This window comes from Hyposmocoma kahamanoa, unplaced genomic scaffold (assembly GCF_003589595.1).
Source record: "Hyposmocoma kahamanoa isolate Upper Pololo Valley unplaced genomic scaffold, ASM358959v1 94, whole genome shotgun sequence".
Lineage (NCBI taxonomy): Eukaryota > Metazoa > Arthropoda > Insecta > Lepidoptera > Cosmopterigidae > Hyposmocoma > Hyposmocoma kahamanoa.
Window position 1 is genome coordinate 6,565,937 of NW_020654878.1, and position 27,808 is coordinate 6,593,744.

Sequence of the window (27,808 nt, forward strand, 5' to 3'; positions counted from 1 at the left end):
GTTTTGCAAACGGTGAGTGGAGTGCCTTGTCATCAGTCCTTTGATATTTTGGATGATTTTCTTTGGAATTCTTATTCAAAGTGAGTAATTTTAGGGAGAAAATCATTTGTAACGCATGTTTTCATCTTTTTGTGGTGTTTGTTTGTGACTGTGATATGTGCTTCTATATGACGAAATTGTACCTTGTTCTGTGACCAGTGATATGACGCCATTTTCTTCGTGAATGCCAATTAGTAAATTCTTCAATATTTTCTTTGTTACTGTTATTTAAAGTTATTGTAGTTCGCTTTTGAGATTATTTGAACATGTTCTACATACGCGCTTTAGAATTCACCACGTTGTAAGGGTTGAAAGCCCAAAGGAGTGCATGAATGCATATCTATTCATTACGCATTTTTTGTATGACACCACCACCTTCACGGAAGGCTTAGTTGGAGTATAGTACTTATCTTGAGCATTTTGTTGCGTTAGTAACATCAGAATCACTGTTATTTGCTTGAGGATATAAAATAATTGTTAATTTTACATATTCATCTACGTAATCGTTGCACATGCATAAAACTTTTTTCGATTTGGGCAAGTACCCCCTACTTCCTGTTGTGAAGTAACGTAGTGTCAATGTATATTTTAACGTTTTACATCGTCCTGTTTTCAGAGTTTACGTAATTTTCATTGAGACTATGTATGTTGTGTAGGATCTTAATATTAGCGCATGTTGTTTGTATTGTTTTAGTTAAACCTTATGCCTATTGAAATAGAGATGCTGTAGAACTGTGGGCGGAGATGTACCTACGTTATCAATCATCATCTTTACATGGATGAATATCAGATAAAGTATGGACTGTGGGTATTATTTTTTGCATGTAATATATTGGAGTTTAAAATGAATAAGTTGTGTGATTAATTCTGCGAAATTAGAAATTGAGGTTAGATGGCGTGACTCATTAAAACTCACACATGCTCAAATGTATGATTGCTTGGAGCATTAATAAATGGGCCTTACTTAACCTATTGAATCAAATAGAGCTCTGAAAACTAACTTATGAATGTAAAGGATTGTAAGACTGACAGTGTAGGCATTAGGTTACATAAATAATATCGCCATTATACTGGGAAAATAAATTTTATGTCACAAAAAAAATATTTTGGAACAAATGCAATTGAAATTTCAAATATGAATATTTCTTACAAATAGTTGTTAATTTGTAACAGATGATCTCAAATATATTACATTTTTCAATTATGTTACCATTTCCTTTCCCAATCCAGATAATTGGTTTTCGCGGTATAGTGACAATATTGGATTCTCTTTATTTGAATGCATAGACAAAATACCCATTGAGTGGGTAGTATGGGCCACATGTGATTAGCCATAGCCTTTTATGCTGACCCTGTGTGGGTTAGATGAATGATAAATTGCCATTTTCTTGTTCTGTGCATTTTCAAAATTATTTTCAGTTATTGTTTGTATCAATATTCAAAGAAATTTATAATATAAAATGAATATTTGAATGTAACAACATACCAGAATTTATTATATTTCTCCCAGCCCGGGAATTGAACCTGGGACCGTGGCAGTCCGGCATGGTAACCGTTTGACCAGGCATTTCAAGTTAAAGGAGGCAGTTAACTACTCCCAACTACATTTTATATAACAAATAACGGTACTTAGATATGTATATCATAGGGGGTTTAGTTTTTGCCTTGTGGTAGGAAGCTAAATAAAGAAAAATTATATAGATTATTAATTAAATTTTAATGAATTTCATATTTAAGTTAGTGAAGTCTATGTTTTTGCCTATGTGGGTCAATCAACTTTTTTTATGATTTTAATCACATTTTTATGAACTCGTCTGCCGCCAAGAAGTAATGTAAGCATTTCTGTGTTCTGGTTTTGAAGGGTAAGGATACTGTTGAAATTACAAGCACATGGGACTTATCAACTTATTTCTTAGGGTGACAGGCACAATGGCAGTGCTCCTTAAATCTTTGCGATTTGAAGCTCCAAGTGACACTACAAACGATGGGAGATCATGTCCTGGTCTTATATCTGAAGATGTGCAGCAATGCTTAAGAATTATTTGTGAAAAATTATTAATGAAAAACTTATACTCTCTATCCCTGTGTCTATTGCCTTACAAGAACTTTGCATACTTGAGGTTGTAAAAAAAGCAATATTTATTTTATCTCTCGCCAGGACTGGTAGCTGTAAAGGTACTAACTGGGTGATAAATCTGCAATAGATTTCTCATAGATGGCGCTACGACTAAAAAGTCGTTGAAAGACCAAGTACAAAGACACGACGCAAGCACATAGAAAAATTCGTGAGGTCCGTTGGTTCGTTCCGTGGCTTAGTTTGTATAGCGTCTGGCACGGTATGCAAGAAGACGTTGGTTCGAATCCGACCGGATTGATGGAATTTTTTTTGAGTGTTCGATCTTTGTATTAATAATTATAACAGTAAGTCATTGACTTACAAATAAATGGACGACGGGTCTAATACAAAAACCACGAAAAAAATGTCCCAAGTCAACCTATTCGAAATTTAAATTGTAATGTCATCGCAGTATCGCGCTGTCAGTCGAACAAATGAAGACTAAAGCGGAGTTTGGCGCTCTGTATACGATTTTAGCGCCTTACAAGTGCGGACACTTTTTAGCGCGGACCCGACGTCCATATAATTGTAAGTCAATGCAGTAAGTGGAGTAATTTCACAAAAAATCATTGAATATCAATTCAATAAAAATTTAATTAAAGCAATATTTTGATAAAATTTTAATTTTTATATTTATGCATAATTGAGTATGATCAATATTTAAGAAAATATTCAAGACTATGGAATAGTATAAGTGAATGCACACACATATAATATATTAAGATTCACACATATATTTTATGCAGTGCTTAAGGGTAGTTGTCACAATTGTTATACATGTATATACAATACTACTAGGATACAGACAATAGAGTAATAACTCCACACAAATTGTACACATTGAAATAAAAAGGCGCATCACAAACATCAGTGATACATGAATGCGAGATTGCTCCATTTATTGTTCTATTAGAGAGATAACATGTTATCAGCTGTTCAAATATTGAAGCTATGATAAACTGTGAATAGATAGCAAACTATTTTAGAAATTGTAGGTTTTAAGAACTTACTTTTCAGATCTAGTGCAGCATGCGTTTAGGGCTATGCAGTGCCATAGATGGCTACTAGCAGTGTGGTCTGGCTGATTTCAGGTTTTGCTGCTAAATATGGAGAAATAGTTATTTGGGCAGGTTTTCAAACATCTAGTTAACTCAGTTTATTGAGCAGTATTTGATTTTTAAGGCAATTTTAGTATTATGATGACTTGGGAATTTACCTACCTTGTGGCAAGATTGGCGTAGCATTGTATATGCAGCACTTTATGCTTTGATTTTTACTTAGTTCTTATATGTCACACAAGGCCTCACTTGCTGTAAATCTTGTGTTTTGGATTTTGTTTTCATTTTGCTCAAAATTTTTTTTGCACTTGTTTTTATTTCTTTTGATTTCTAATTAATCTTCACTGTTTCAATTTTTGTGTGTTAACAAAACAAAAAAATGCTCAAGTGGAAGTACTTTATTCTGAAATATAAAAGTTGTGCATGTTGGGTTCATTGTCTCTAAACATTGTGGTTTAAATCCATAAAATCTGAGCATGATTTTGGTTTGGTGCAGGTGGTGTAACCATTCTTTGTGATGCCGGTGGATGCTAACCTCCACTGCACTGACGTGGTGTCGCCTGGTTGTGAACTGAAGGGCCTGCGCACTTGGAAAGACATTTGTCTGGTACGGAACTCACTCTTCCAACATCAGGTATGTTCTAATCTAACAAAGGAGGCTTGGGACATGTTCAAAGAAAACTGCATTCAAAGAAAAAAAATGTTTGTTCTTTATAGTATGACGAATTTGTGACAAATAGCTTTATCCAAGTACCTACTTACTACATACTTTTAGCAATAACTTTACTTGATTGACTTTAAGGTGCTGCAGTGTTACTGCAAACCACAGCCAACCAGTTGATCAAGCTACAATATTGTAGATAAATTAATAGTGAGTATCATGTGGATTTTTGTAGATTTCAAATTTTTTAAGATAATGAGATAAAATTTTTGCAAAATGTAGAGGCCACTTGCTCAAAGCAGTCAATGATGTCCGTATTAGATTCGTTTTATGTGGCGAAAACGTTTTTTTGTTAATGTGTGATGACTGACTTTGGTGGTATTTGTTGTGTATATGAATTAGAAGTCGCACGACTTACGTATTGGCTTCTAATATTACTACGTCTTTGAAAGAAACGACGTTGTGTCACGTTGTTGTTCCAGTGTGGCTTTTTCGGTGAAACTTTATTAGCATGTGCTCATTTGTGGACTTCAATGACCTTTCTTCGATTTTCTTTGTGCTTTTGAGCTTTGTGTTAAACTTGCAAAACTTAGTAGACATTCAATTGTCACAAAGAAATTTGTATTGAATTAGTCACGTCTTGTTTACATTAAACTGAAATTGGCAGCAACAAAAGCTCACATTGTTGGTGCACCGGGTCCGATCATGGACTTCGCGTATTGCGCAGTTAGGGCTGGGATTTATGAACCAGCGGTGGTGCGGCGGGCGCGTGGCGAGGTCAGCGCCCTGGCCCAGGACTAATTCGGGGGAGATCGACGACTCGGCTTTGTCTGCGTCTGTCGCCTCCGCCTCCGCCGTCGCGCCGACGCTGCCCTCGCCGTCTATCCGCTACTTCACACAAGTCTTTGTTGCAACATCTGATCACTTCGTAGCTCGACATTATCGCTATTGTTATTGTATCTATCATTGACAACATCGAAAACTAGTACGCAAAACGTGCTATCGAGCCGAAATGAGAAGCGAAAGGTTCGTATTTTCCTTTACTATGTATTCGTAAGGGCAAGTATTCCCCATAAGGACGAAAAACAATATTCCTTGATTTGAATTTTCCGTTTGTTTAACATATTTCAAGTTGAATGGCCGGTGACATCCGAATATTGATCTCTGTTTTCACTTTCATCTTTTGAGTCAAAGTACGTTCCGAGTTCTGGTTAAGTCCCAAAGTATGATTCACTCAATTATAGATGTTATAGGATGTAGATGGTAGAAAAGAATCGGCTACTTGTTGATTTACTGTTTTCACAATTAAGTTGTCATTATTTTTTACTACTAAGTTCGGTAATACCAGACAACCGGTGATTATTGTCAGTTGCTAATTATGTGTGTGAATAGGACTCGATTCGTGTTTTGAACACCCACTTGAACAGCTAAAATTAGTATTTTTGAAAACTTGAAGGTTTCCTTATTTGTAAAAAATTTTTGATTACTCATGCCGTTAGTACATGTAACTAGGAATTAGATAGAACTTCCCTAATGAATCATCAATAAGTTTATCCTTAATTTGAAAAGTTGAGCCAGTTAGATCTAGATGCTGAGATCACGACACGAGGCATGCGAGGTAAAGTTGTTTGTGAGTCGGCGGCGGTGCTAATGTAGTGATATGATTTCAAGTGTGATCTGTGGATGGCCGCTCGAGTCGGGCATGTGTTTATCAACCAGCGGTCGGTGGCTTGTTTGTATTGGTGAGTGCGTGCGCGTGTGGATTGCTATGACGCGAATAACTGCAGGCGGCGGCGGTGGCGGCGGCGGGCGCGACGGGCGTCCGTCGCTGGCTGAGACACCCGCTACGCTTCGTTCAGTTCTTGCCAACAGGCCGTGCGCGCCGGAGCTCGTCCACGCGAGGCCGAACACGCTTTACGTCCGTGCTTCTTCAAAGTGTTTGTTACCGTCAGATGCAACTAATGCACCTTATCTACTCTGATATAGTGCGAATTAGTGTACGTGTTATTCTCTATTGTGAGAAGTGCTAGTGATACGGGTTTTGTGGCAATGAGACGCTTTCGAGCGTAATTTCTACGTGGCCATGGGCTCGTGTTTCCACTTGAAGGTAATATCGTAGTGTTTCTGTGTGTGATGGTTTTGTGTACGTTTACGTCTCGAAATGTGCCCGCAAGGAGGCTGCACCTCCACTAGACGAGGCTGTGTGAAGGCCGCCGCCCCGACCTTGGTGCCAGAAGGTCAACGTCCTCACGTGTTAAGAACTTTCATGCCATTTGTTGGGTCCTATTCATAAAGATTGTCGAGATTTAATTATTTTTCAATCTGCGCATATGCTGTTTTGCTGGTATTGCAAAATGTTTGTCACATTTTATTCACGAATTACCTAGGTTAGTTAATTATCCGAACGTAGCGTAAACTTGCATATTATTGTTAGTGCCTCACTCCTGTTAACTATAATTACTAAATAAGGTAACTATTACATTTTCATTTCAATTGTATATTAGTGTAGTATTTTTCGAGAACATTCTTTGATTAAGGATAAAATAATGGTTATTATTGCCAATATTTGTTAAAGACCTAATTTAGATAATGTTTTATTAACATTAGGTAATGGTCGTGATTAGACATTTAGAGACTTCTTCATAAAATCGATGGTAAGTTTTAGAATGCACAAAAGTTATTCGTCATTTGTTTCTTGTTTGGTAGCTTTGTTGGGCTTCTTAGAAATGAGAATAATTAGTTTATCGTTTGTTCTCTAATTACCTTGTAGTGTAATGTGTATCTTCGTTTAATTTTGTTGCACTTTATTTTAAATAATTTTTTAAAATGAGTGCTGTTACGAACACTTATTCCTATTAAGAATGAGCTTGCACAAACCCCGAATTTTATGTTTAGTAATTGAAGGTAGTGAACGAAATTATTTTGTTGATACACCTTTAGCATGGAAATAAAGTATAGGAAACTGAACGTTTTGTCTTAACCTGTTGCCGTTGTCTAGATGTTGTTTTGCCCTGCTTACAGGATTCGGTCGAAATTTGCAATCAGGTTAAAGCTGGAATTGATGAAATCGCACTTTTGTGTCCTTCAATGTATTAACTATGCAAATAATGAAATACTGCCAAACTTCACGGTGGTCTTAAGTGTTTGTTTTACATTTATTTTATCGTGTATTAATTTTTTAGGCACTAGATATTTGGCTTCAAGGAACAGTCTTTTCATTCTTATCCGCCGTGTTTCTGAATTCGAGAAAGCAATTAAAATGTTGCAGAAACAAATTTTGTAAAGGTAATGTTTTCAAACTTTGTCACGTTTCCACCACCGACGTTTTTACGACTAATCACGTTTTAAAGTTAGTTAAATTGTATGGCTACGTGGGCATAGTATCTCAGTGAGAAATACCCCACTATGGTTAAATTGTTATTAGAATAGTTACGTTTTGTATTGATAGCTTGACTTAATGACTAGTAATGATATATATGGCAATGCCAGTCTGGCATCGCTTTCATTTTTCTTTTTCCTCAAATGTTTTTTGAGCCACATTCGGTTATGTGTGATCTTTAGCTCTACATTGGAATTCTACCTGTGCAACCGATACAATTGGGTGCGCAGCACAGATAAAATGTTTAGCAGCAAAGTGTGTAGTCAGGCATTGTGTTCCAAACAATGACTGGGTGATTCTATTGTGCCTATTAATCTGTGCGAATGAAAGAGAGAGCGATATACGCGAAGCGGGGTTTACAGCTGCGCAGCGTGTGCGCAATCAGCTGACGCCGCGGCGGCCATCTTGCCGTGCGTGCTCGAATGTCGTCGCGTCATTGTACGCATTTGTGACGCATTTTCTTCCTTCAAATGCTAATGTCATTGTCCTTCTCGTCCTGCCTACGGGCGTTGTTCGATATAGTCAGCTAATTAATGATGAGCGAATGCTCAACGCACTCACTTCCTTTTTGCACAAGTACACGGAAGGCTCGAACGCGAGACCCTGGTTAGTCTATTTTTGGTTAGTTACGTTTCCGCTAAGATACACATGTTGCTGTCGACCGCTGTGTTGTACGTACACAGAGATGCGAATTGTCTTTGTGAATTTAAAAAAGAACTGGTGCCAAGATATTAGTTTTTGGCCTCGTACATCCTTGTTATCTAGCAATTTCCGGTTTATTATTTTTTTTCATAAGTCCTGGCTGTTATTAGCCCATTATAAACAAAAATTTCTTGATATTTTTTTGTAGTTTCGGCAATATGTGATGATCATATATTATGATGCGCCATAAATGCATCTTGAAATGTGTGCCGTTTTGATGATAATATGGTTTGTAAATGCATGATCAGAATTGGCATTATTTGGGATTTTTCTGTATAGTGCACGATTTTTGTGCCCGTACCGTTAATGTTACCGTTGAACGAGTGGTCGAAACCTGTATCTTGTCTCAATCTGACATCGTAAATTCGGCCGGTGTGTGTAGAGCGGTTAAAAACTTTCATACATGTTACTAAGGAAATTGGGGCGATCTGTGTTTTTATCTGTAGGAGTTAGCCCGATCGAAATAACCACTAATCTCACAAACAGCATTCTGACATATCATATTGATGCGTCCAATTGTTTATCATCGAAGTCAGAAATGTACTTTCGTTGTGTGTTTTGTTAGGTTTTTCTCGTTTTCGTGTTAGGACTTCTTTATTCGTGTGAGGTGGTTTAACGCACGGCTTATTTATGCATTACCGGGTTGGGCTCAACACATGTGTGCATTGCAAACATATGTTGCCAGCTTGTATGTCGGGTGGCGGTTCGGTTGGTTCGTCGGTGCAGCGCAAAGCGGGTCGCGCTCGAATTGCGTAGCGAGCACTCGGCAAGTGGGTCAGCGGGGCACGGCGCATACACGGCGCCGCGACGACCTATACACGCGCATAAGTATAGCATGGCTATCATACCCCTTCGAAGTTATCTCTAGACGACTATAACAAATTGCTTTGCTTACTTTGTTTGCAATTGCAATCTCCTTACACTGCTTAACATTTAACATTAATTGTACAGTATTAGAAAGTTTGTTTCCTATTTACAACTATTAATAGGCATACTTTAATAATATTTTGTTCGAACTGGCGACAACTTTGTTCTAGTGAGGTGGTTCATACGATCGGGACCGTGAGTTAGTAAGAGTTGACGGAGCAACCAGTATTGCTAATTTGGCAACGCAGTCTAGCAGCGCCATCATTGTATCGCTATAATTGAACATCACGTTTCCGACTGTTCGACTACTCAGTCGCCTTGGCACACTTATTTCGTACCAATATTACATGCCTCCAAATTATTTACCGCCGGCCGTTAACTCGCATGCAATTAGCTTTTAATTTACTTAGCTTCGTTTAATATTAAGATTTGCATTAACTTAAAAGAAGAATTTCATGGATTTAATGTATTTTTATCGCTCGTTGCGTGATGAGATGTGGAAGCTAGTGAATACGAATTAAAGATTCGCGTCACTACTGATAAATTATGTATATAGCGAGATCACAGGTCTAAACGATGCTTAGATGACACAAGAACAAACATGTGATCGTCTAAAGTAGGTTAACAAGTGGGCGAATATAGTAACGCACACACACACTCAACATAGCCCCGCACTAGGGAAACCCTGTGTCGCGGGTGCCATGGACACACACATAGACAACCATAAATTACACCCAAACTCACGAGAGAAATAATTGTAGGCCATACAGCTATTTCTCCCGGCCCGGGAATCGAACCTGGGACCTCTACGTGGCATTCCGGCATGGTAACCGTTCGGCCACAGAGGCAAATGTAGTAGGAAAATATAGGGCGAATATATATAGAGTGAAAAGATACAAATGCAAAAATGGTAGAATAAGATTGAGAAAACTTATAAAAAGATAGAGCTTGTCGCCAAAGGAACATAGGTAATAAATGACAATTGATGTGTCCTCTGCACCCGTCTCGTACCAGACATTTATCATCCTCAAATACGTTTTTTCGTGCTCAGCGCCGTATTTGTATGAAATGTTAAGTTGAAAGTCATTAAGCTCGTTATCAACGTTTTCGAGAGCGATACGAATGTTCGGGTTAGGTTGAGGCCGATAAAATGAGCGGCGGAGATATGAAATCGTGTTAATATGATTGTGATGTGATGCCAGACGTGACGCCACACTATTTGTGCAACTTAAATACACGCAGGTTAACGCGCAATATTCCACGATTAGTGCTCACTATTCAAAATTATATTTATTCAGAGTTGTTTGGGTGTAGACAAAATAGTCGCTGTGTTTTTTGTCGAGTATATTTTTCATTGAAAATTATATCAATCATGCTTTGCAAAGGCAAATGACTATTAAAGTATTGCTGATAAACACGCTAGTTACGTTTCTATACTTCAATGTAGCTTATACACACTTCTTCATTTGTCTCAAAATCGCAGAAAATAACGCTGCAAATAAGCGAGGAGATTATCTAAGTATGAACTCTGTAATAAAGCCCAATCCATGCGACTGCTCCGTATAAAAATTGTTGATGTAAACATCTGTGGGCAGGTACACAGTGCAACAAAGGTAGACAGTCAGATCCGTGCGCCAGCGCCGCGCCAGCCGCACGCCGTGTACACCCCTGCGTGTTGCCCGGTCGATGACTCTCCCAAGTCCGAGTCCAGTGCTAATGACCTCGTCGGGTGCACGCTCTTCATACGAAAGATTCATTATTTCAATAATTGCTACACATTCCTTAGTCATTTGTTTGCCATTAATAAAACATTAAACAGTAGCAAAATCTAAACTGAAATATTTAGCAAAAGAAAAAATATTTTCGGTTTAGGTGCTCAAGTCGTTCGTATCCTATACTTAGTAAAGATATTTTATCTGTTTTGCTGCAAGTTGACTCTGTTATGGCGTAAAATGTTGTAGAATGGTGTAACCATTAAATCAATAGGACAAAACTACATGAATAATGCTACCACACCATCAACCTCCCACGAAGGATGATTTCAAATATTTTCGTTTCTTTATGCTAAAAAAAAACCTTGCATTGACTATCTTTGATCTACGTTTAATGTCGTAACTCATTGCAGTTAAACTTTACAAAAATTGTCTGTGACAAACTTTATGGTATTTCGTCAGGCTTGGTTTGTGTATTGGCGTTGAAAAACATATACTAAGTTCAAATGACCTTAGGAATTGCAAAGGTGTTGACCAACAGCCATGGGAGTGATAGTGGCCGTGGTGACCGGAGGGTTTGCAAGAGGTGTCTGGCGGTGGGGGCGAGAGGTGGCGGGGGAGAGTGCCGGTGTGACCTTGTCGCGGGGCGCAGGCCAGCGTTGTGCCCCGTTTCGCGGGCGCGTTCCACTTTAGCCATAGCTCTCTCTTGTTACGCAAACTGTCGTTATGCATATTATGCTTTGCCTCTACGAAATCGTGTTTGTGTTTAGATACCACTTTCTAACGAAATAATGTGTTGTATACGTCATATTGTATATCAGTTAAAAATGTATATTCACAGAAAAATGCACGTAACTAAACGATTGCGCTAAATTAAGTCTCTAACCTAATTAATTGAAATAATACCATTAACATGAATAGACGCAGGAAATTGAAAAGTATTAAAGCCAGGCTAAGATTAACGCACGAAAACTGTTAAAGTAATACCTCAACGTAAAGGCAATAAGATATCGTTAATATATATATTATTTGTTGATCAAGTGCTTAATTGGAGCCTGAATTTGTTACAGGGCCCTCTGCGATCCTGACATAAACAGAACAGTTGCAGCATATTGGCAAGGGAAGCCACTACCCGACTACAAAGCAAGTTGGACATAGATCGTGTCTAAATTGAACAGTTCAAGTGTTTGAAAAGTGTTACGACAAACAAGTGCAATATACTATTAGTGCAATCGTACTTTTGAATAGTGAAGTGAACTTTGAGTAAAATTATTGTGAACAATGGAGCGTGAATCAAATCCCATGGAGGCGTTGTGCCGCTCCGGATGTGGGTTCTACGGGAACCCGTCCACAGACGGGCTCTGCTCGGTGTGCTTTAAGGTACGTCCATCTCTGGGTCTGCGCTTCTGAATGAAATCAGACTTTATTATCTTAATACAAATGTTACATTAATATTTCTAGTTAAATTTAGCACTGGGTTTCGTTAATAGTTACTAAAATTTAAGAAAAACTGGTATTTGCAACAGATTTTCAACTTAAAAATCTCTTAAAAAGAATCCCGCCCCGTATCGTGCCCGACTCAAAAGTTCCCATTATACTGGCAGCAGTGCTTCTCTGAACGGCGATGGACACTTGCTGAACCAACCACGACACATGGTTGTGGTTACTTCTGAATTGTATGTTCATTAGACTACTAATGTTAGATTCGGTATTGAGAAGAAACAATAAGAGGAACGCGTACGAGGTTCACAAAACTATTCGAAGGTAGGTTAAGTCCTCAATCTGCATTGTGCTAAGGTGAACTACAGTTTAATACCCAATCTTTTGCAGAGAATTGTTGTAAGGTGTCGGTTAATATCAACTTACGTATGATATACCAACATATGACTCACTCATACTTTTAGAATTTCCACTTACTCAGGTGTTGTCAATAAGCAGCTACGCCCAATTATCCACCACTAGTAAGATCTATCAAAAATAAAGTCGATTACTACCTTTCTTTGTAATTCCGAATACAACGAAATAGATAAGAAAATCGATCGAGTATCTTCGATTTTTTATTTCTGATAGTCTTTATAAGTTTATTTAAATTAGTCATGTCGATTCACTTGCTTCAAGTTGCCAATGTTGCCATAAATTGTTTCCAAAATAGCATTCCATCGAACAAAGCTAGAGAATTCTGGTCAGATTCTTATCAACGAGTCCAATGAATGGCGTGCATTAAAATCGGTATAAGATTGGAATAGTTCGATTTCGCTTCTTCTGCCATTGTAAGGCAACACAATAGGCGTAGCCACAAGTTTAGAATTAGGCTGTTTGATGTTTAGCCTCGCTATTCACTGTGTGATCGTCAAATAATCGCCCACAATCTACCTACACCTCGCTGAAGGTAAGGAACAAAAAAAAACGGGATTGGCAAGTTTTCTTTTTATTGCAAATAATGTTTTAATTGTCGTTGATTGATGTTTTATGTAAAACCTCATTTAATGACAATTGCCTATTGGTAATTTTTTCTTTGAATGAGGTTTTGTCCTTTGCTTCAAATTTTGAAAAGTGCGAGTAGCCTTTGGTTTAGTTGTTAGCAGTAAGTAACTGAAATCCAATAAATAAGTAGTTCAACGTAACTCTATTAAGTCTACAACTACTTTTTATTGGAAAGTTAGTGAATTGTATTGCACATCCGGGAATGAATCTCTGCCTGTGAACATATCAGTGAGGCAAACAGGATCATTAAAATTTTATCGAAGAGTTCCTGGGATGCAGGTTTTATTCATGTTGTAAGTAATCGGTGGATCTCCTTGACTACATGAGGTAGTGTTGTGACCTACAAATAGAAAGTCTGCGGTGCGGACGTGTACGTCGTCTCACGCCGTTTACCCTTAAAACCATCTCGTCATCAACCAAGGAGAGACTCGTGCCCAGCAATGGGACGTATATGACAATTATACTTCAACTACACACGTATACTCAAGACGTAGACGTTTCATTTTATTTCGCGGAGATTATAAGGAGTCATAATACATCGATCAGTGTTATCGGTACACGTGCCGGGTACTATACAAGAAATTAACGCACTGTTTCACTTACATACAGTACCACCGATTCTTTTGGATTATGATCAAGTGGTTATTTAGTTAGAAGTGTTTTAGGGTCGTATTCTAGGACTACTCAATGCTCAAGTCAGGACTAGAGTATGATTCAAAGCACTAGAAATCATACTCAGGTCTTTGCCATTAGGGTCGTATTTCCAGTGCTTGAAATCATACTCAAGTCTGCTCAAATCCTGACTTGAGCATTGAGTAGAGTTCTAGAATACGACCCTTACATTCTGTGCGTAAGGGTCTTATTTACAAATATTTTTCGGTGTCCTGTAAGTACTACATATTTGAAAGAGGTATATTTATTGTTTATTGCTCACGGTGTTGTTCGACTTATATTAACTAAAAAAAGAGAACAGCGATTATGTGGTTTTATTTAGCAGTATTAAAGTCGACTATGATGTTGATTGTGTACCTAAATTCCTGTTCAAATTACGTTCTAAATATAAATTTATTACAAGTTTCAAATGATTATTACATTGTCCGTAAAGGTTGATAAAATATTGATTTAGAATTTTGTGGGAATGATGAAACGAGATAAATTCCGCGTGACAGATTTAAGAAAACCATTTATAGGTGTCGTTATATTTGCTTTTGGGTAGTTTACAGCGACAGTTGTCCCTAGAGACCAGGTAAAATATTTATATAATGTTTTGTGACCGCTCTGTAGATTTTGCTATATACAAAATGTTACATGGTTGCTGTACGCAGCTAGCACTAATGGCTGGAGCAAATAATAGTATTTCCCGCAGTATGAGGAATTCGCATCCAGTGGAAGAAAGCATTCCTGTTGCGCTTTATATATTTAATACATGTCCAAGGATAACGTGAATCACATTTTCGGGAAAACATTTTACGTCATACTGGTGACCCACTACTCGATCCTATGTCACATTTTTAATATTGTAAGAATGGTGAATATAGAATAATTCTACATTTATACCATTCTTCCGCAAACCAACTGGACTTACAAGGTCTTACATTTGTTTATTTAATATAAATGACAACTTCTACTTTAATCATATTCTGGAGTTGTAATCCTGTGCACAATTATCTTATATACGTAAAAAAAGGCAGATATGCTACAGCATCCGCGTTGTGAAGATTCGACATTCAGTCAACTGTATGATCTTGCAATCAGTCTGCGCCGAGCAAAGAAAGAAAATTTGACATAAGTAAAACTAGTCATTTTATTAAATTTCAAGAAAAATGAACTAAATAATACTATGTTAAAGTAACCAAAACGCAAGTAATCTCACGTGTAAATTATCAATACTATTTTACATTAGTTAATAAATAACCACTGCTAATTGAAGATGGAGATACTAATTATTCCTACAGCGAGTGCGATACGGATGCATGAACTCCGGTCATAGATTATAAGTGCAGATACGAACATTGTGGGCAGCAAAGTCATCAATTTGGTAGATGTCTGACTGTATTGCAGTTGGAAAACTTATTTATATACAGATTCATAATGTAGTTCTTTCTGCTATCTTACAATATACTTCTTTACTTTCTGCTGTCTTAAAAAAACACATAATTAAAAATAACATATTTTTTGTAATATAGAAGAAGTATTTGAAAATGTACAAGTAAAAAACATTAAATAAAGTCTCATATTTTTTAAATTGTCAATTGATGATCGTTTGTTAGAAGATCAATCAATGTTCGTGTTTGATAGCGAAAGAACTATTTATAAAATTTAATTTAAATTATAGGGTTGTTGTTGTACTCTTTGATAGATCTATGTCCAGCCGTGGACGTCTTTCGATCGAAATGATGAAAGGTACAACAAACAAATCTGTTTATTACCTTAAAAATGGCAGGTAGATGTTTATTTGACTTAAAAATATTTTTCACATTTGTTTAATAAAATAAATTTGTTTTTTTTTTCCAATGTGTTCTACTACACTTTTACCTACTCAATCACTTCTTACCTAATATTCGGTACGTTCGTTCTGTTCAACAACATTATAATGATCTATACCCCAGCAAAGCAAATACTAAACGCGCGATTTAAAAAAAAATAATTATAGGTTTATAGATTACTATGAACGTAACATATCTTGTGTATAAGATCATTGCCAGTGCCAAAGAACCCAATAGCATTATGAGCTTTTACGAGATGTGTTTTTAATTCGTATTCCTTTGAAAGAGGTGAAATAGTCATTAAAGTTCAAACTCTTAGTCATACCTGTGTGCAGTAAGGCTCAACTCACACTGGCGCAGAGTCGAAGCGTCGCGACGCGTCATGTTTTTGCCTATTCATCTCTATTTTCCCATTATTAATGTACAAAAGTGTGTTATGCAAATATGGAAATGGGCGTCGACGCGCGTCACTTGAGCGCAGTGAGGCGTCAAATAGCCGACCACACTGTGAACCGGGCACACTAATGCGAGTGTCATCGCGCTACGACGCGCGTCGCCAAGCGTTGTAGTTGAAAAACAGGACGCGACGCGACGCTTCGCCAGTGTGAGTTGAGCCTAAGTGTCAAAGATATCGTTGCGTTCAAAATGTTAAAAAATATCTCAACATTTAATAAAAATTCAACTGAAATCTTGCAAATCATCTTTTTGAAATCTTCTCGTTTTGCTTGAAATTTGTCTCCAAACCAAAAGTGCAGCTGAAGTCATAGAGATAAATTTAAAATATCCATCTAAATCTGTTATTTTTGAACAAGTCAGGAATGGGTATAGTTGCATTAATTGAGTATATCTAATTATTGAGTATATTCATGATTTTCGGTAACGAGTTTAAGATTTTAAATTTATCCCTAATTAATACGGTTAGAGTCGGTAGATGTATTAATTCCAACGAATGATGTTGGTTTTTGACTTATTTACTTTAGTCTGTCGACCCTAGTATGAATATTGACAGTAAAAATGAAGTAGTTTAAAAATTAAGATGCAGAAAATTGAACAACGACCCTATTTAAGATTTTTAAAAACAACTGTCTTTAGTAAGGACAAAGCAAAAGCTATTGATATTTACATTTATTAGGCATCCACTAATTTAGTCAATTAGTGGATGCCTAATAAATGAAAATATCACAGTACAAAAAAGTCCAATTGAAAAAATATTGAAACAATAGTATAGCGTTTAGTTTTGGAACCATTTCCGTTAATTATGTTTATTAGCATATCAGATCTATAGTCTAAGAAATGAGCATGTCAAATATGCCGCAAATTTTCAACCTTCATTTTTTCGACTCGTTTACCAATATTTCGAGGATTGAAGTGAAAAAAAAAAGGATTTTTTAAGTTTTTCATTCTCTTGGCCTTGGTTTTTTCGAGTTATAATTAGTGATGATTACGATTGATCAATCGCTGCACAGACCCTGGACATAGTAGGATTTTTGTACTAGAAAGAACAGTCTTTCTATAAAAAGGACATTGCTTTTTTTATTTTTTTATTTTATTCACAAGTAAAAAGTTTACAAAAAGAAACACAAAACAGCGAATAAAAACCATTAAAATGCCATCACTTGCTACCAGGTGTCTAACAAAAGAATGAACATCTAATACTTATGCGCAAATTCCGCTACTTACACGCAATCTATTAAATTTCACAATTTGATAAATGCATTGGTTTAAGAATTGTTTTTCACTTTTCTGGTTGGGTCCTAGAAGTTTATCAAGAACGTCACTTGGCAATTTTTTAAACAGTAATGGTACTATGTATCTCCAGGCACGCTTTCCATAGTTGTTATTGTATGGAGGAAGAGCATACCTTGGTAGGTAATTTAGATGACGCAGTTTACCAATTCTTATAGTTTGTTTTATAACATAGCAATTTTATCTATTTCATCACAAATTATGACTATATTTATTTTACTATGTATATCTAATATTCTACAGTACCTAAACAAGTTATTCCGATCGTTTTTATATATATTTTTAACTGATATTAGCACAAAAGATTTTAGTAGCCTTATTTGTAATTTGTAAATGTCATCTAAGTATGTTTTGTATGTTGTGCCATAACTACTAAGCCCGTATCCAATTATTGAATCTGCCTATACGTTGTACAGCGTTTGTTCTTAATGTTTTGTAAGGTAACTGAATGTTTCAGCAAGGAAAGTTTTGATAAGACTGCTCTCAGCTTCTTATATACATAGTCTGTATGAGGTTTCCAGTTATTGTCTATTATTAGACCGAGGTACATATGCTGTGAGACAGATTCTAATTCGCCACAGTTACATGAACAATAATTAGATGACACAATACAATTCGTGTGCATGGATTCATGTGATGTGTTGTATTTATTCTCGTTTTGATGTAGTCCGTGATATAAAAATTTCAATTATGTTATTCCAGGAGGCTCTGAAGAAGAAACAACAGCCACCAGCGACGACGCCGTCACCGGTGTCGGCGGCGTTCATGCCCGCGACGCCTGCGCCCACGCCACTCGCCGCTGCCGCGCCTACCGTGCCCAGCTTGCCAGTCGCGCCTCAGCAGCATAGTACAGACGTGAGGCCACATTCTGTATTTCCAGTGTTAGATATGAACTAACCGTTAAAGCGTAGCTCTTTCTCATAACCACTTTAATCCCTTATGAATGCGCCTTATACATCAACAGTGGTGGTACATAGCGATTTGCTTAGTAATATGACCACACGTAGTTGACAATGCTGCCATTTTATTTAAAAGCACCATCTTGCCGCCCTCAGTTTTGATTCCGTAAATCATCTTTTGTATAGATAGCTCTCCCATGTCAAAAATATACAGTACTCTTAACCAGTCCGCGTAGCATGCCACCGCGATAAGACTATTATGTCCACATTTAGCTTTTAAATTCAAGTGATAAAACCGCCATTTTAAAATTTTATCACAATAGCTAACATGGCGAGGACCGTGACATCACATTTTTGTAACAATGGCCGCGAAAGAATATCACAGAGCCAACATGGCTGCAAGGTCACAGCTGATTATAAAACATTTTGACAATTTCATTAGTAATTTTATAGTAAAAATTGAGCGCGACAAACGCGATAAACAGAAATAATTAAAAGTAAGAGGTTGATATTATATTAATTATCGGAAAAAGGTGAGGAGAACATTTTTAATACAGTTCTATATATGAGAGTAATTTGAAATACGTAAATAAAAACTAAAGCTATGTAAAATTGTCTAGTGGATGTGTAATATTATGTTTTAACGAAAATGTCGAGACGATAAGAAAATTGAGTTCTTACAAAATTATAAAATATTCCGAAATGGATGTTCTCCAACATTTTAAACAAAGACTGTGTGGATTTTGCAAATATTGAAATCGTTTAAAGTTTTCCGTCGTGTTTTATTATTTATTTGAGCATTGACTATAGAACTATCAATTTAAACAGTAACAAATAATTAAGAAATGCAAAACGAAAGAATTCTTATACTAAATATTCAATTTACAAACTGTAACTACAAAAACCCGCCAATTTTTATTTCGTAATTAATGATGCAATTAAAAGGATGGAAAGGATCGCGGCGATGATTAAACGACAAAAATAGCTATATACACAATTATCATGTAGTTATCCTTGTTCTTCAAAATGTATGACAATAGTTAATTCTCAAATAAACAAAAGAATTAATGATACTAGTACGGTTGAAACGGAATGAAACTAGAACCTTACCGATTCAGTATTCACAATAAAAAAATCTAATTTTAATAATGGCAGCATGGTTTTATCGAATGAAATAACTATGCAACGGGAAGGTATAGCACGTATCGCATACCATATACAGCCATACCAAGGACACAATATATCTAAATAGACACCGCAAGTACTGCGATCTGTATGAAGACGCGAACGCAACACGTATTTAGAATAATTATTTTTAAGTATTTGTTGATTGTAAGATGTGAAATATTAATATAGTAAAATAATACCAGAATAAGTTAAGCCCTTTATGAATACGTGTTTTAAAAAAAAGTTGCTCCATAAAACTAAATACAGCAAACTTATAGAATATTTTAATAACATTTTCCAAGGTCTTAAGAATTATTATCCCCTTGTTCCGTAAATCGATCAGAATCGAATACTGTCTTGCATCAAGTGAACGTCACTAATCGTAAAATTTGACCAAAAACATGACGAAACGGACGTATCACGAATGTGAATGCATTATACGAAAGTATAACTCGTTCGATATTCGTGGCCTACTAAAGAAAGAACACAAGTGTACCGCATCAACTAAAAGCCGCAATGTATTACGAATCATGCGGCATACACTCGACACATTTGTTTTCTCGAAATTCATTCAAAATGACAATAAATGATTTTAAAATAAATTATGCTTACTACTGCATACGAGGGTCGCCTTTTATACTTCGGGATTAGAGACCAATACCAAATATTTATTACAGAAAATGGCTTTATGGTATTTCAAAATATTCACCACTAATATCGATATACTTACCGTTTAAACTATTTTTCGGAAAATCACTCAAGTCGAGGTACCTTCAAAACATACATTTTAAATGCATCAATAGCTTCAGGTGCCAAAAAACCTCGAAACTTGACCTCGAATTTTTTTTATGTGCTGGAATAAAAAGAAGTCATTAGGTACCAAATCAAGCCGGCGTTTTGAGTGCTCAAAAAGTCACACCTATATGTGAGAGCTCCCATTGTCGTGGTAAAGACTGATCCTTCTTCGGCGATTGGTCTTTCTTATTTCTCCACTGACAACTGGCAAACAAATGGTTGTGTACCATTCAGAATTTATCGTTATACGTTGTTCTAATTATACGGTTGCGATGTGTCCAGTTTTTTCGAAAAAACAGGCGATCGTTTGCTTCGAAGTGCTTCGTGCGTGCTTTCGTCGAATTGGGCTCATCTTGAAGGACCCATACCGTTTTTCTAATTATTTTAAACCACACAAATATGACTCGATTTCCAAAATATTTACCGGGAAATATAAATAATTACATAATAAATACGTTTGCCGGCAAAAATTTCAAATTAAGCGATAGAGACTTTAACTGAATTGCCAGATCGCAACACTAGGGTCGCCAAATACCGAAAATATATAGAATAATAAAAAGGCAACCCTTGTATTCTGATTACAAAATTAGTTAACTGTGGAACGAAACATCCCTGTTTGTTCATCTATCCATGGCTGTTGTGTTTTTGCAGTTTTTAATGGCATAATTAGGCGTTTTTTGCGATTTCGACTGATGTTTAACTACGATAACTAATATAATATGAAAAGTATAAGCCGGGTGCGTTCTGAAACGTAGCAGCGGCAACTAAGCGTTTATAGCATACATTGGGCACGCAAAGTAGGTACACTTGGGGCGTCTATTTAGATATATGTCTGTGTATCATACATTTAATCTCCTAGTATGTCTGAACTCGGTGAAACTTGCTAACGGCTGAAGCAACTTTAAGAATCTTCTTTACATTTAAGTCGTTGATGAATTGATGATAGACCTCTACAGCCTAAATGCGCGTAGCCTAAAAGTTATCTGATCAAATTTTTTTTTATAATATCAAGTGACGGGACGAACAAGTCGTGCGCCCGATGGTAAGGTACATGCCAGTCCATCATAGTTGCAGTGCTACTCAGAGCTTTAAAGTGCAAAGATCTGAGGGTACAGCCACTGCGTCCGTCACCCTGCGACATAAGTTGACAAGTCCCATGTGCCTGTAATTTCACCAGCACCCTTACCCTTCAAAACCGGAACACAATAAAACTGACATTACTGCTTGGCGGCAGAAATAGGCAAGGTTAAATGCCCTAACTTATGTGGTTATCTTTCTAGCTTATATAACACTAAATAACTATGTAAAGCCAACGAATTCAGCTTCTTTAACTATCTACATTATTTATATTTCTGATAAGCCAAGAGCGTAAGTGGCTATTTAAAGACATGCACAAATTGTGTAATTATAAAAAGTTCAGTATATAAGCAGTTCAGTATATAATGAGAACTGGTGACAACTGCGCATATATATATATATATATATATATATATATATATATATATATAATTAAATGTTTTGCTGTTTTTCCCACACCACCGAATAGGACAGCACGCCATTGTTAGAGATGTTATCTTTATTACAATAAATACAGAATACGAAATATACGGAGACGTACACACCGGTCAGTTGTTGGCGCTGTACTATTTCAGTGCAAACAAGTGTTGATATTTATAATTGATGTATCACTGATGTGTTACCAGGAATGTATGGCCCTTATTTCTTCTCTATTTCTGGTTATATACTCGGTGACCACCAACCACGTTTCCTCGAACTGACACGCTGGTCCTGCAGTTGTGGTCTGATAGTTTCTAATCCAATTATACTATCCCACATGAACTTTCTAATTTCATTGCTAGAAAACTGATTTTGAAATCAGATTTCGTTTAATATTTTAAGCTGGAACATTTTTTAACGGACGAGATTAAATTTTACACATATATAAATTTGATACAATGCGTTTAAATATCTCGAAAACGATTCACTTGATACAAGAGATATTTAAACGCAAGAGGAATTCGAACATAGCTATATTTCTAGTGTTTAACCGGTTTGACAACAGAGTCAAAGTCTGTTTTATATTTTGAGTGCCAGGATATAAAACAATATACAAAATTAAAAAATAGTTTGCCAAGGACTAATTTCACCCCATTGTAGCTTTTTTGAATCCAAATTCGTATACAGAACGCAAAGGCAAATGAAATGTAACGTATTTTATTAAGGAGCCATCCTTACCTTAGACTTTTTTAATATAATTTTTATCATGTGGTGATAGTAAATGAAAATTGATTATTTATTATTTCCCAAGTCTTAATAGCGTTTTAAAATTTTAAAACCATTTTACCGGTTTTAAAAGTACTACTTTAGTTCGCATGCCGCGAAGCAAATTATATGATAAACCTTGTAAGTGTGGGAAGTGAAAAAAAAAAATACTGTTATTAATACGTACAAAATAAAGTAACGTAACCTGATTCGTGTCAATCTATGACCGACTTGTTACAAATTTCACTTTATTATAATTCTATTTATTTATTAACATGTGGTATGAAAACCCATGGTGATTTTTAGTCCTATTGTAACTACGACACGCTATCATTTTCTGGTACTGATTTTTACAGCGTATGACAACGTATTTACCTTCCTCGGTACTAATAATATCACTGAGTAGACGGCTCAGTCTACTGCAACAGGTGGTATCTGAATGAGTTTTTTATAGATAGGTCTATCAGAATCTTGTGACACTAAATTAAAAATAAAGAGGAATTTCATATACCAATATAAATTTGGCACTCAAAGAGTTTGTTTGGTCAGTAACTAGGACTGATTATTAATTTTGTTGTAAATACGCAAACTTTCCATTTTATATTTAGATGTTGCGACGAGAAAGTTGCATTGTATGAACTATACTGTAATAAATTAATAATTTGTCCAGCACTTCTACAGACTTATATTTAAATATATTTTGCGTGTGTACGATGTTGAAGGAATCACCACTATCAGAAATGTTTATTCCAAGTGGACTAAGTGTAGCTAAAACATTTTTTGTATTTGTTATGAGATTCTGATAGATCTTTGACTATATCAGTAGTATAAATTTCCTTTTTTGTAGATTCGTAAGAAACAAGCTTTTGAACTTACAGTTATAGTGTGGTGAGATGCCATTGCCCAGGGTTGTACATCAAGCTACATATTGGAGGCGATAATTGAACAAAAGTGTATAGCTTGATGTGCTGTTCACTGTTAGTCATTTCATATGGTATTTTTGGAGGAAGGCTCGTCTCTCGGCTGATTAAATCACAAAAATTAAAAATTTAAGCGATGACACTGTCCGCTTTACGACCCATAGTTGCGTCGTAGCTAACCATAATATCATCAAGAATTGCCGTCCATTATTGTCATTGGACCTTGAAGCATGGTAAAAAACGAAATACTCAATGAAAACTTTTTTCTAAAAATGTACTGGCACAAGACCAAACTTTTTAAAAAGAGAACAATGTCTTGTTGACATGTTGGGACATTTTGTACACAACACAGCAGATAAAACCAAAAAAAAAGCTAGAACTATTTATTTACCCCTTCATTTAACAATAGACTTATAGTACAGAATTTTGGATATTATTAGGTAGTTTGTTTTTGATCGATAGTTTATAAAATGTAACGATTTCCAGCATATGAAGCCCTTCCGTTCTTTTTGAAATGTGGGGCGATTTTACATCGTAGCCGAAGGTAAAGCAATAAGTTGCTGTTACATTTTTATGTGTGAAATATACGTTATACAACAAAGTAATAGCTTATAAGGCTAGCTTTAACGACTTTGTTTTTCAGTCAAAATGTCCAACCTGAAACAATCACAAATAATCAAATAATGGAAAATGACCCTAACAAAAAGGATTCAAAGGGAAAAAGACTTTTTAAAAAGGCAATACGACGTAATAGCAAAAATAATACCAACGGCAGCCAGCAGAGCGCTATAATGGAACAGGGTATCAGCGTGTCACGGTCCAAGAGTTTCGAGAATAAAGGCGGCTCGGGGGGGTTGAACGACAGCACGCCGCTGCCCACTCCTGACGGGCCTTCAGACAAAGCCGAACACGATTCCGCCAAGCACAGGGCAGGCTCCGTCAGGCTTTCGGACGAGGCGAAAGTCAAGAAGATCGTCGATATTCAAGAAGCACGCAATGAAATTTTTGAAGAGGCTGCTACCGATTCTAAAAAGGACTGTCGATCAAGAAGCACACTGAAACTCGACAAAAAAAGCCTAGAACCTCAGAGTAGCAGACGAGGCTTCAAACGGGTTCGTTAGTTATTTGAGAACGGCGTTTGAGTTTACTCAAATAAATGCGATCGCAATTTATGCAATTCAATTCTTAAGTTACTATCGTAACTATGTTTTGTAGTCCTGCACAATTTTATTCGTTTTTATTAGTTTCTTCAAATCATCAAAAGGGAAGAGACATTTCCTCCAAGTAATGTTTCTTAATTTCACAGTCGCAACTAATCGTAGTCCTATTTGTCGTTTAATTATCTCTTCTCCGCCTTTGTACATACCGGGCGTAAGTTACGGATATCGCATATACTCACAACCAGTACTAATCTTCGGTAAAAAATTAGTCACGTGTATACAATGTGTTGAATTAACAGAAATGGAATTTTGTATATTAAGGAAATTGGACGATATTTCTATAGGTTTCATTGACAGATGCGTTTTGAACGTGTTGTTTTTCAATGTATTTGCTGATGGGTGGTGTTATTTTAATTCCAGAAATTGGAGGAAGAGGGTGGTGCGGGCACGAGTGGTACCAGCACGGGCGCCTCTGACACGGACCCTGATGACAAGGACCCCAGCAAGGATAAGAAGAAAAAGAATAGGTGCGCTGTCTGCCGCAAGAAGGTTGGACTCACAGGTAAATATAAATCTTGGAAACTCTCTTTTCGTGTCTGTTACTATAACAAGTATAACATAATTAAATATTTAAAGTGTATTGCTGTTTTACCACTATATCCCGTAGTCTATACATGGGGATGAAGATATACATAGATACGTTTTTTTAACGCACACACTCATCCCCGCACTAAGGAAACCATGTATCGCGGGCGCCGTGGATACACATAGACAACCATAAATTACATCCAAACTCACGAGAGAATAATTGTAGGCCATACGAATTCTCACGGTCCGGGAATCGAACCGACCTCTGCGTGTCGTCTGGCGTGGTGACCGTTCGGCCACCGAAGCAGTTTTAGGCTACGGAGGCGGTTAAATTGAATTAAATTTCCATTACATGGACAATAGGCGCTACTTGACTAGTATATATGCCAAGTGGTGCCTCATAACTACAAAATAGAGCATTGTAATATTTTATTCACATTACGACACTTGAGTTAAGAAATGCAGAGGCACTCGACGTAGCGTGAGATGTGCGTGTGCCAGCTGTGGGTGCAAAGTACAATGTGTGTGCGTGTGCGCAGGGTTCGAGTGCCGCTGCGGAGGGCTGTTCTGCGCGGTGCACCGGTACAGCGACAAGCACGACTGCTCGTTCGACTACCGGGAACTGGGCGCGCAGGAGATCCGCCGCAACAACCCCGTCGTCGTGTCGCAGAAGATACACAAGATATGAGCCCTCACCCTCTGCGTCCTCTGCCCGACCCCCACGATCATACCTTTATTGATTTACTCTAAATAAATATTCGATCGAGTCTGTGTCTCTTATTTAAGCGTAATATTTTCGACAATGACGCCGCCCTCCGCGCCGCTAGTTTACCCGGTAGAGTTTCGTTTCGACAGAGGCTTGTCTGAATTAGAGATGCATACGACGTATAATAGTTGTAGCGCCGAATTAGAGACGCAGACTCGATCCGACTGTATTTAGATTTATTTGTGGCGAGAGTTTTACTTTTAAATTTTTATTAAAAGTTGTAGATAAAGTTCGTTTCGGGTAGGATTTCTGGATTAATTTTTCGAGTTAATAAGTAGAGTTTTTGAATATTGTCCATTCACCTCCATTGTAAATATTAGATATAATTAATTATAGAAACAAATCCTATATATTGTAAAAAATTAAAACTCCCAAAAAAAGCTACATTGTTACGATTCCAACGGAGAGCGTAGCCTGCTTAAAATTATCTCGATAACATTGTAAGCTGAAGCTCAAGGAGGGGCGATGTTGCCCCAGGCACTCTCCGTGTTATTTGCCTAGTTGTAAATTGTACAGAAGTTCGACTGCGGACTTGACTTGTGTTTTGTTGGAAACATTCAACTCGTGATAAATAACGTAGCGAACTTCTAAACGATATGGCGTTATGTGCTAGACAACGATTAGTTGGTGACTGTGAAACGTATTGCCAAACGGACCGTAGCGCGGCGCCGGTCACTCGCCGGCCGCCGGTTGACATCATCTTCAAATCGTTAGTATTGTAATTTTGGTTCGGGAAGTCGTCGCTTTCTTACTTGTCTAACATTTGGCTAAGTGACCTAGTGTAGCGAGATTGTGGTGTGTATCGAGTATCGGCATAAGGCGAGCGGCGCGGGCCGGCGGCACCGCGGTCGCGATCGCGCCGGCCCGCGCGCCGCTCTTTGTGTGAAATTATAAGTATAGTTATACATATTAAGTAGTCGACACTTTATATTATTACACATTATATAAGTAGGAAAGAATTATTTAGCTTTTTCTTTTAATCACAATATTATTCAAAATTATAAGTTGTATTATCGTAACTTTCATTTTAGTGGTGAAGTTGAAACAAAAATACCCGTGTATCGCTTCGGTCGCCCACAGTAGACTAACTAATTGGACATAATTATTTAATGACTTTTGTTGTATATTTTGTTAGGTCATTGATTAATTTTGGTCTTTTTGCTTGAACATAATCAGATAAAGATGATGTTAATAATGAATGATTTTTCTTCTATCTTGCTGTTTTAATTTAGTTATTCTTCTATTAAAGTCATTAAATTTTCAGGAACATAATATGGTTTTGTTATTATATCCTTCCTACACACTACAGAATAAGTATTTACAAAGTATATATGTTAGAGCCTATTCACATGGTGTATTTTATATGCGCCGACGACGCGTGTTTGACGAAGGCTCTGTCTGTACAAAGTCTGTATAAACGCGCCTAAACGTGATAGACGCGCGCGAGATACGCGTTCGAAGCTTGTCTGTCTCGAACATCCACTGGAGTTCACACTTAGAATTTCATGTTCAAGACGACTCTTTTGCTGTGATTTTTTAACCTTTTCACTCTTCATGTCTAGTGATGCAGTGCATGCAAAATAAACTCCTAAGTCCCAGTAGTAATAATTTAGTACAGTGATTTCTCTTGAATCTGTTTTAGTACGTATATGTTTAAAAAGACTCAGTGTGCGTGCTTTTATATTTTTTTACTTGCCTCATTTTAAAATGTAACTGAAATTATCAAACAAAACTAAAATTAAAACTATCTCTTATCAAAATGTACGATACATACGCGCGGCTACATCGCGTTTACAGCGCGTATACGCGCACAAGACACGCGTTTACGACGCCACTGACTTTGTGAACGTATGCAAAGGTTTACTCGCTGCGACTGCATTTGAAACGCCTTAACGTGCGTCGTAGGCGCGTATACGCCGTAGGCTCTTATATTTCACTACAAGTAACAAGTGAGTACTTGATGATGTTTGTTACGTATTTTTATTTAAATCGAAAACAGGT

The 27,808-nt window shown here is 36.8% G+C and overlaps 1 protein-coding gene across 9 annotated transcripts; it reads left to right on the forward strand.

Moving 5' to 3' along the window:
- Positions 1-26,979, forward strand: LOC113237737 (AN1-type zinc finger protein 6). 9 transcript variants are annotated; one of them, XM_026474319.1, is made up of 7 exons: positions 1-80; positions 3,710-3,847; positions 4,016-4,084; positions 11,605-11,914; positions 17,953-18,105; positions 24,874-25,015; positions 25,581-26,979. In XM_026474319.1, the coding sequence occupies exons 4-7, from the start codon at positions 11,816-11,818 to the stop codon at positions 25,727-25,729; spliced, it is 543 nt and encodes a 180-aa protein (XP_026330104.1). In that variant the 5' UTR covers positions 1-80; positions 3,710-3,847; positions 4,016-4,084; positions 11,605-11,815; the 3' UTR covers positions 25,730-26,979. The 9 variants fall into 9 exon arrangements, 8 of the variants coding, with proteins under 8 accessions (XP_026330104.1, XP_026330107.1, XP_026330106.1 ...); XM_026474322.1 differs by having other exon boundaries at positions 3,710-3,820; XM_026474320.1 differs by lacking the exon at positions 1-80 and adding an exon at positions 211-233.
- The last annotated feature ends 829 nt before the right edge of the window (positions 26,980-27,808 follow it).